The following is an 11,070-nucleotide window of genomic DNA, read 5'->3' on the forward strand; positions in this document are numbered from 1 at the left end:
AATGGATATCACAGAGTGTGTGTGATGTAATTATATTTATAATTATCTAAAATGAAAATAGTATAAAACAATGAATGTGTAATAACCTAAGTGGTAACAAAACTAGCAACACCAAATACCATGCTCGGCAACATTAGCAACATTTAGCCAAACTCGTGCTGGCCCATCACCTTTTATAATAATTGCCCACGAACGTTAGTGGAAAAACTCAGGTTGCATATTTTATTGTCTCCCCTATTATTGATATAACCTACAAATTTATACGTCACTGAAATTGGAGCAATCCCCTCCATAGAATCCCCACCACAACAGCAAAGAAACAAAGAGAGTTATATATCCAACCCTAGCTAGCTCCATTATTCAACCAATAAAAGGGAGACTAAGAAGCCAAATTTTGAGAGATATTATAGAGAGATGACTGAAGAAAGTGCTGGAAACACAGTTGCAACCTCCGTCACCCCATTAAACTGGTGGTATCTCCAGCCAAATTCTATTTCTTCCTGGAACGATACTAATACCACATGGAACAACCAACCTAACCCTAATTCTTCCTCTTCTTGTGAGGAAGATATATCTGTTTCTACATCTTTCACTAATGCTTCCAACCATTCAACCCTCACTGTTGAGTCCTCTCGCAGACTCATTGACCCTCCTGCCCCTTCCTCCAACAACGACTTCATGGGAGAACATGCTTCGGATAATCAACTTTGGACCCATGTTCTATCGTAAGTTTATATGCTTTTACAATAAAGATTAATAAATATAGCTGTATGATTAAGATTATCTAGAATAAGTATGTTCGATGTTGATTAATTTGTATTCATACATAGTTGCAATCAGAGATAAGAGAATAATCTTCAGGGATGGTAAATGGGTGAAGTTTAAGGTGCATATATAGGTTGTAAATAATAATAGGGTTAAAGTACTATGAGTTTCACTAGTCGTACACGTTCTCCTAGGCTTTTGTTTCCACTATATCTAACAGTTATGTGCGCTACTCCAGTCAACTAATTCGTTTCTGTGTTCATACTACAAAACTATGATCTCTTATTTCCCACGCCAATAAAACCACTCTTAAACACTATAAGGTATTATCTTTGAAATCTTTATACAGTTGAGTTAATGGATATTGTGTTTGTTCATACATAGTAAGATTAGTTTGGTGTATTTTTCATTTAGTTTACCTACAACTAACTTTTTTGTCACATAAATATAGAGGTGTTGGATCTAACGGCCAAGAAATTGGAGAGAACTTTCTGGGTGCACTGTCATCAAAAAGCATGACAAGCACTATGTTTCAACCAGTGTGTGACTACTTGAAGAAACTTGATCATAGCAGTTGGGAATATAGTGGTTCAACTTCATTAAACAGCTTGGAGAAGCATTTAAATGGGTTCAGTGAGGCGATGATGGAGAATAATGAAAGGTTGACCAAGTTATCTAATCTTGTAAGCACTTGCTCTATTGCCCCGCCAGACCCGGAAGTAAATAGCCACTTTGATCCACAAACAAACAACATGTCCTTGAATAATTCTTCCATGGATCATTTCCCACAATCCGATCACTTCAAGCAACCTTTTGGAGAATCTCTTGGAGGAGTAGCAAATAGAAATCCTGGAGTGTTCCCATCTTATGATCATGACATGAAGATCAAGCAAGAGTTTCATGCAAGTGAAGTGCAAGGATCGTTAAATGCAAATGGGTATCAAAATGGATTTAATGGCTTTTCAGTGGGTGATAGTTGCAAACTCTACCATGGGATGCCCAATCTTCCTCCATGCACAAGAAATTTCTCAGATGTTATATCCTTTAATAGTCGATTTGGAAGGCCAGTTATTGGAATCCATGCTCAGAAGCCTGGCATGAAGTACCTGAACGTATCTGAACCAAAGAAGCAGGGTCTTCAAGCACCATCACCGGTGAGGTTATTATAAACCAATTATTATATATGGTTTCTCGTACTGATATTTAGCACAATTTTGTTTATGAAATATGTATAATAATATTATGATGCGATGCAGATAAGAAGTAATATTAATGGAAAAGGGGAGGGTACAACACGTGAAGTAAAGAAGAAAAGATCGGAAGAATCTTCAGATGCAATGTTAAAAAAGCCTAAGCAAGATACATCAACAGCTTCTTCTTCAAAGGTAACATATAAAATGCCCAAGATGAACTTATGACTGTAAAGAAAAGCAGAAAGTGGAGAACCTCCTTTTGTGCACTGTTAAGAAACTTCTATTCATTGTTTAAAAGGTGCAGGCACCCAAAGTCAAGCTAGGGGACAAAATCACAGCCCTTCAGCAAATTGTGTCTCCATTTGGAAAGGTTACTACACATTTTGCACTAACACTCTCCTTTTTTCGTTTCCTCTTCTTTATGAATATATATAATCAACAGTGCTCTACTTTTCTCACTACCTACTTCATAATAATGATCATTTTTTTTGTTGAATTTCAGACAGATACTGCATCTGTGCTGTTTGAAGCAATAGGCTACATAAAGTTTCTTCAAGAACAAGTCCAGGTGGGGATCATTATGCAAAACTTTCTTTCCATTGCATTATGCGGCTATATAATACACTATAATTGTTGTTGTTGCTTTCTTTCTTCTTCTTCTTCTTATCATTTTTAATGCCAACGAAACTAGACTTCTTGAACTAATCCCTTAATAAAATGAATAAAGGAATGTTACGTTGAAAGATTGCACATTTTGTCGATCCCACATCAATCATGCACTGTGAACAGACTTGAAGTAAATTAAAGATCACCCAAAAAAGAAATTATTTCTTTATGACTGCCCATCCCCAACATATAACGTGGAACAAAGATGCAATTTTAAACACCATTTTCTTTTTAGTTACAATAACAACAATATATAGTATGATTTTAAACCAACATGCAAACCATCCAAAATAATATTATGCCGATTTCAGTGAGTTATAAGACAATAACTTTAACGAATTTTACATTTATCCTTAATATATGCAATGTTTAAATTTCTTGTTTTTCAATTTCTTTAGCTTAATTTACTGTTTCGTTCATGCATAACTTGCAGCTACTGAGCAACCCTTACTTGAAGGCTAACTGTCACAAGGTAAGAAAGTTCACCATTTCTCTTAAGTCTTCCAAACTTTCGGTGGCAACAATAATTAACCCTATTGTCATTGGTTTTCATGGATTTGAAGGATCCATGGGGAAGCTTGGATAGAAAAGATAAGGACGATACAAAGGTAGATCTTCGGAGCAGAGGTCTTTGTTTAGTTCCTACTTCATGTACTCCTCTAGTTTACAGAGAGAGCAGTGGACCAGATTACTGGACACCAGCATACAGAGGATGTTTGTATAGGTGAAAAATGTGTCATATATAAGACATAGTATATGAATCTAGTACGTACGTTTGGAAAATCATAAATTATAAGGTCCAGTGAATAAAGTATATATATGGTTAAACGTAACTCTTTTTTTTTTCTTTATTGTTGTAATGCATGAGTTATATGATTAAACAGATTTTGGATAATCTTCAAAAGATATGCATATTATATACATCAGCAATTTGATTCTTGAATGAAAAAAAATAAATTGACGATAAATAATTCTGACATTAACATATTTTATTTGTTAAAAGACTTTGTTTTATGTTATAAGGTTTATGTGGTACTAAAATACGGTTTATGTAGTAAGTGCTAACTTTACATAATTTCGTATATAAAAGAAAGTTATTTTCAAGTTGACACAAACATGTTTTGATCCTTTATTGGTTGATATTTTACTTTTTCAAATATTAATCTTATAGTTTTGGATGTAGAGATATTTTGTTCACAAGATAACAAGGGGGAAAAGTGTTATTGGTGAATGGCATATGTTGAAAACTAAGGCACGTTAGTGACATTCTTTTATATGTTATATGAAAAATACTAATAAACCTTATCACATTTGCTTTAACGAAGTCTTCATTATATATAGGATAAACTTTCCTGTTGGATCAATAAACTCCACGTAAGTTTTAATGGGAGTCACATATGATTAACCCAAACAAGCATGCTAAAAAATATATCGTTATTATTTCTCGTCACTTCTAGTTTAGGTGAATTAGTTATACTTATAATATTTATATATCCAATGTGTGTTTAGTCATAAAAAAATTAAATTAGTTTAGTTAACCTCTTTAAATTTGTAAAAACATGAATTAAAATGGATAATGGCACTAAGCTTTTAAACTCACTAATTAAACCTACTGTTAAATAATTACAAATATATAATTTAATGTAGGTTGCGTATGTCGTTAATAGAATTCGTATAAGTTCAATATGAAATCTACAGAAAAATGCTATTTTTGAACTATAAATTGTTTACTCCCTCTCATGATCTCTATAAGAGCTAAATCATAAATTTTGTTTATTTATTTTATAAGAATTAACTAATTTAATATATTGTATGCATTAATTTTTTTCATTAAACTACTATTAATCATGAGTCATTCTTTTACAATATAATAAGTGTAAATTCTTTACAATAAAGGCTTAGTTATGAATGTTAAAAAGGTTAAATATGATTTTATTTCTTTAATTTTCAATGAAAAGTATTAGTCTATTTTGAAACTTTGACTTGTTTGGAATCGGAACGTGAGTTTAAGTCTCACATTGAGTATAAATGAGAAAGTTAAGCACTTTATACGGATGAAGATCCATAAATTCATTGTCTTAAGATTTTGGATTAGAGGTGGTGTCAATTAATTATGTGTGAGTTCTGCTTCGATGTTAGTTGAATGACGCTTTTGAAATATCAAATAAACTTATAAGCGATACGATATGATTTAGGATATATCAATGAAAGGTGTTAAATCAGATTTTGGTTAAGATGATAAAATATATGTATGTGAAGTGGGTTGTTATAAGTTAACAACAACATCATAAGGAACTACATGATTGGGAATGATTGATTACTTATGTGGAACTAAAACAAAAGTTATAGATATCATGTTGTTTGAACAACACAAATACTATATTGATGACATGTAACCGAATCGATTAATATATAATTGTAGACTTGTGTATATGTAATTTTTATCAGTTTTGGATGGTAGATGCTTTAGAAATAGCTTTGAAGAGAAGTATTTATTTTTGTTTTATGAGCAAAACTAGGTGGATGTATTAAGTTTTTTATATGATTACGCGAGAATAAGACTTTAAATAATATTGTCTATAAATAAGCATTTCTTGTAAAGAATTTAAGTACTTTGTGCAGGGGATAGAGTATCACAAATGCTACATTAACTTATATATTACCATAAAACACCAAACAAATTCTTAAAATGTTTAGATTTTAATTTATTGAACTAAAAACATAGTTTCTAATAAGAATATTTTGATAAAAAAATAATAATACAAGAAATACACCAAATTTTATGAAAAAGACTAAAGGAAACATTTAATTTGATTCTTATAAAAAAATACAGAAGAAATATTTTAATGATTCAATGTCAATATTTATAAACTCATATAATGACATTTTATATGATTAAAATTGAGATTTTTAACGATCATATATTATTAGATCCAAGTAGACCCAGTGAAGAATTTAGATAGTATACCAAAAGTTATGAGTTTTGACATTGGTAATACTTTATTAGCTTTTATATGGTAAAATATCATTTATTCAACTTTCTATATATTAAGTTTAACTGTCTTAACTATTATTCTCTGACATTTACTTTTTTTTTCTTTATTTATGTTTTCATTTAAAGGTTGCATCAATCTTTGATGGTGTTTTTATCATTGGATTGTTATCAATGTAAATGTATTTATTTACGTTGTAGGAGGATCGAATGAAAGATAACTTTGTAAATATTTCTGCATATGGGTTGGTTCACCCAAGTGCTCGAATATATATAAATTTTTTACTCTTTATTGATTAAAAAAATTGAAGGTTAAATAAGATTTTAAATATAAAATTATTTATAAAAGATAAATAAAAAGTTTACATGATTAAAATAAGGATTAAGGAATTAATTGAATAATATTTAAATGTGTAATTAAATAGTAATTTAATATTTAATAGACGGTTTGCTATTAAAAATTAAAGAAAAATACGATATTTTTTTTTTAGTTTGGTCTTTACATTTCTTACACCTACATCTCTCCTACTACCTCCTACCTCCTTGGTGGTAATATATATATGAGAACATTTGGTGTACTTCAACCCATATATAAAATTATGTACAATGTTACTTAAATAAATTGTCCCCATGATATAAGATAACCTTATATTTGCAATCTAAATACTCATTTCCTATATATTTCAATTCTGACAATGATATTCATAATTCATAACAGATTAATTACACAAGTTATCTTCATGTATAATGTGCTTACTTCAATGACCATTGTCTTGTGCTATGTCCATGCAGTACTTATGTTCAACAAGGTTTTATCAATACCATCTAATTGAACATGGTCTTGAAAATTTGAATTTCTTGCATGGAACTTTTGCACTTCAAATCTCCTTTAAGCGATGTTTTTCTTTCACTATGTATTTGATTGGTTTTAGATCTAAAAGGTTTTGACCGGATTTTTTTCTCCTCAGTAAGCCTTCATTCTCAATTCATTTTCCTACAAAAGCAATCCTCTATACTAGATTGTTTGAGATCTGTTAGTGGTTAATTATATCTTTTATGTAGTCCTCCAATTTATTATCCTATTATCCAAATGCCTACTTATAATTTGTGCAAAGTAACTTGTATAGGCATTTTAAAACAATGTTTTAAGACAATGCAGAGGGCATAAATACTGATCAGAGTGTGAGAAAGATGATGTTTTATATTTGCTCCTTATCCAAGACCATATCCTTATTTAGGCCATATATATGATTTCTTCCTCATCTACCTTTACTTTTCGAAACATAATGTTATTTCTCTACTTGCATATACTCCATATGATAGCTATCAACATCCCCTTCCAAATGTTGTTTCCTTTTTTATTTAATTCCATTAAGTGAAAGGGATTAAAATTTATTCTTACTTGGTTAAGGTGTACATTACTATTGGAATCGAAGTGTGAGTCTAAGTCCCACATTGAGTAAATATGAGAAAGTTGAGCACCATATAAGGATCAAGGCTCATAAACCCATTTTTTTTTATCAGCAAAGAATAAAATAAATTAAGTAAAGCACTTGAGGGGTACTCTAACCCTTATACAAAAAAGCAGGACCTGGACAAATAGATACATTAGCTTGGCATCATGGTTCCATCAAAACAAAAGACCATTCAAAACTAGATGATCACAATTTGGAACAACTTTGTGATCCACAAAACAAATGGGGCAAAGAGTATGCCTACCTAAAGCACAGACCCCTACCAAATTTCCAAATAGTTTAATGATAGTGTACATTAATCAGACCGCATTCTTCCTAATATCAATACTTTAAGCGTTTGAACACGTCCTCCTCCTCACGAAAGGAGGATAAATGCATCCAAATGGCCCACCAAGATAACAAGAAAGATTAAAGTACGCTTAATACATTTCATTGTCATTGCATTTGTCAAACTGGGCAATTTCACTTCTGACACGAAGGAGATTGATCAACATGTACTATTGTATTTATGATTTGTCTTGGTCCCTTTGTCAATAGTGACATGTATAAGCTTGCCTGACACACTTAAACGCACAGCAATTAATCATATCACAAAGATTTTAAGCATACATAAGGAGAAAGAATCCAATCACTATAAGAGAACATAACAGATGGACTTTTATGTTTCATCCAAACCCAAGCTGTTACCTGAGCAAGGGCAAATATCTCTTCAGGATCAACTTTCCTATGTTTAAAAATTACCCCATTCCTATGTTTCCATATTTCCCCTATTATTGCTAACCACATTCCTTGCCAAATCTTATTTTGTCTTCTATTAAGGTTCACTAGATGGAAGTGTTGAAAATTATCTCTTGCATTAACATGATGCACTGAGCTCACCCCAATCCATCTATCACACATATTCCACACCTTTTGGGATGCTCTACATGAGAAGAATAGGTGTTATGCATTCTCTTCACTTGCTAAGCACATCTCACATAGGTTATTTTGTAATTGGATTCCCCTTGCTACTAGTTTAACCTTTGTAGGTAACTTATCTAGGAACAACCTCCACCCTAATAGTTGTGCCTTTGGAGCCACCCTAATACTCCACAATGTTTTAAACTCTTTATTCTCTTCCTCATTAAAGGAACCTTGTAACTTATTATAAGCAGACTTAACCGAAAAAACACCATTGTCATTATCCTTCCACTTCCAAGTATCAGAGATCCCTATTTTAAGACTATGTCCGTTTAATAATAGGATAAGTTGTTCCTCCATAGCTACCTCCCAAACAAGTCTAAGCCTCCTCCAAGTTAGGTCCCAAACCCAAACATTCTCTTCCCAATGTCCTACCTCCTCTATAACTCTTTCTTTACAATCTGATATTAAGTACAATCTAGGAAACTTACAACAAAGTGATTCTTCCCCGATCCATTTATCTTCCCAAAACTCAAAGAAACTTCCTCTGGAGGTTTAACACATTTTAAATTATTAAGATCTCCATGACTTATACTTAGATTCTATTATATCCTTCCACAACTCCTTATTTTATGTTCCTAGTCTCCACTTTCATTTACCTAGTAGGATTGTGTTGAATAGTTTAATATCTTTAATCCCTAATTCACTTTTGGGTTGACACAACTTTTTCCATCAAAGCTAAACTATCTTTGTATTTTGATGATCTCTAGACTCACACAAGTTGAGATCTTAAACAACATGTAATATATAGGTAATATTGTAATTACAACCTTAATTAAGCATGTTTCCTTCCCACTTTGTAAGTCTATTTTTTATTTTATCAATGACGGGTTTCCCAAAATTTTATTTCCTTATATTCAAGTTTGGAATTGATCTTACATTCTTAATAAATAAAATTAATTTTAATTAAAAAAAATCCTCCATACTAATCACGTCACTAACTTGTTTGTATGTTAAATTTGTCATCAAAAATCATAATTTATCATGTCTAAAAAAATAACACGATGTCTTGGTGTTTGACAATATATATATATATATATATATATATATATATATATATATATATCGGATCATTCAAAATATTTTATTTAATTAAAATTCTTTATTGATAAATTATTTTCATATTTTTCGGGAGGATATATGATATATAAGACCAGTCAAATATAAATTTAGTAGTGTTCATAATTTATTCAGTGGAAGATATCCAGTTTTTCTTAGATTTTTGTTTTGTATTATTTTTTTTTTTTTAGTTCCATGACATTATTTCTGATTTTTTTATATGTTTTTGCTCCTGTACTGACCTTAAGAAAAAGACACCACACCTCATTAACAGCACGAGAGAAAATGCAAGAGTGTAACTAGAAAAACAAAAGTGCACACAATGAGAATGATTAACTTGATTTAAAAAAAAATTATGTTGCTTTCCATACTGTGAATCTGAGTTCATTTTAGTGTTCCTACCAGGATGGTTCCATTCATATGATTTAAACAGAAAAATTTTATCCACATCAAACCAAGTCAATTACACTCATAATGATATACTTAAGTACTGTAACTTTGACACACTAAATATGTGAGTGGAAAGTGATGCACTAAGTAAAAATGGGTCAAACAAATAATATATTAATAAAAAAAAATCCACATTGTGATGAGAATACTTTAACCTTAAATCTTTCAACATGTTTTGATGTTATACACATGTCTTTGTATGACCTTACAAGTGTGGTCGAAATGCTTTGCTGAGCAGCTTAGAAACTCACAGCTATATCAATGGAATATGTTTCTTAACCTAATAATTTTTCATTACTGTATATGAATTAAGAGTTTATTTCATTAATAGATCGACACGTAGAATGGACTTTTTGAAGAATATTATTGAGCACATAATAATGAATGATTGCCACTAAAAAAAAATCAAAATTATCTACAAATGAAACAAGTTAGTTGAAAATGGTGGGTACGATCTCCTCCGTCCATTACTGTTATCTCCATTCACACGTTGATCGGTTTAGGATCCTTCAACGTCTCAGAAGCGGTTCTAGAAGTAAAGATGATGAATTTGTTCATATAATTTGAATATTGGTGACTAAAGAGAAGAAAGAAAAAAAGATTGTGGTAGGAAAAGTGGTCAAAAGAGAGATGAGCATAAATTGCAAATGGCAACGGTTGGTGGTGCACTGCCACTAATTCAGTCCCATTTCATATAATGAGAAGCAAGACACAGATACACCTCCTGCACGTACATAAAGGACAATTTCACCACTCATACATATTCGTTCAAACTATAATTACGATCAAAGGTTTTCATACTTTTATTACTCATTTTATAGATCATTTGGCTAAATTGCATTTTTCTCTTCTTCAAATTCAAATTGGAATCTTCTTTCTATTTTTAAATGTTACATCCCTCTTTATTTCATAAATAACATTGTTGTATTCTAATAGTTCTTTTATCTCGTCCTCTGTTTTATGTTTTCTAATTTATTATGATATGTTATCTTCCTAAAAATATTTGTAGGTAGGTCATTGTTTTCCGTACACTCATGTTTCTTCTTGCGCCTTGTATAAAAATACTGGAAGCGAAAAATGACTTCCAAAAGTTAGGGAGATAAGAAAAAAATAAATTCTTTATTCACAAATTGACTTTCAAATTGTATAATGAAATTATTTTTAGATTCTAGATGAGGCAATTTGAAAGTCTTTCTTTAAGGAAAAATGATTTACGAATTATTCAATTCGGAAATTATTTTCAATTACCAGATTGTATAATCTATTTTTTTAATTTTTTAATTGTATATGGAGTGTTGGAAGAAGTTATCATCTTTGCATTATTATATCATTATTGGTCATATTCCAGAGTTGTAAAGGATCTAATAATAAAAGGTAGTTTGTTCCAGCACCTTCATAGATTTCACTTGCAATCCCATATAAAAAAATAATTCTTGCACTTTTTGGATTGTAAAAAACTCGAAAGTTATTTATAAAAATTTAAAATTTAGTTTCGAGATTATGCAATCTC

At 30.8% G+C, this 11,070-nt stretch overlaps 1 protein-coding gene across 4 annotated transcripts; it reads left to right on the forward strand.

Annotated features, from left to right (window-relative positions):
* The first annotated feature begins 288 nt into the window (after positions 1-288).
* On the forward strand, positions 289-3,519 carry LOC114190097 (transcription factor bHLH111). 4 transcript variants are annotated; one of them, XR_003605767.1, is made up of 7 exons: positions 289-725; positions 1,217-1,919; positions 2,022-2,150; positions 2,263-2,328; positions 2,465-2,526; positions 3,058-3,096; positions 3,188-3,519. XR_003605767.1 is itself a non-coding variant. In XM_028078865.1 (7 exons), the coding sequence occupies exons 1-7, from the start codon at positions 415-417 to the stop codon at positions 3,350-3,352; spliced, it is 1,479 nt and encodes a 492-aa protein (XP_027934666.1). In that variant the 5' UTR covers positions 290-414; the 3' UTR covers positions 3,353-3,519. The 4 variants fall into 4 exon arrangements, 2 of the variants coding, with proteins under 2 accessions (XP_027934666.1, XP_027934665.1); XR_003605766.1 differs by having other exon boundaries at positions 290-725; positions 2,257-2,328; XM_028078865.1 differs by having other exon boundaries at positions 290-725; positions 2,461-2,526.
* Positions 3,520-11,070: the final 7,551 nt, after the last annotated feature.

Source organism: Vigna unguiculata, chromosome 7, assembly GCF_004118075.2.
Source record: "Vigna unguiculata cultivar IT97K-499-35 chromosome 7, ASM411807v1, whole genome shotgun sequence".
In the NCBI taxonomy this organism is placed as follows: domain Eukaryota; kingdom Viridiplantae; phylum Streptophyta; class Magnoliopsida; order Fabales; family Fabaceae; genus Vigna; species Vigna unguiculata.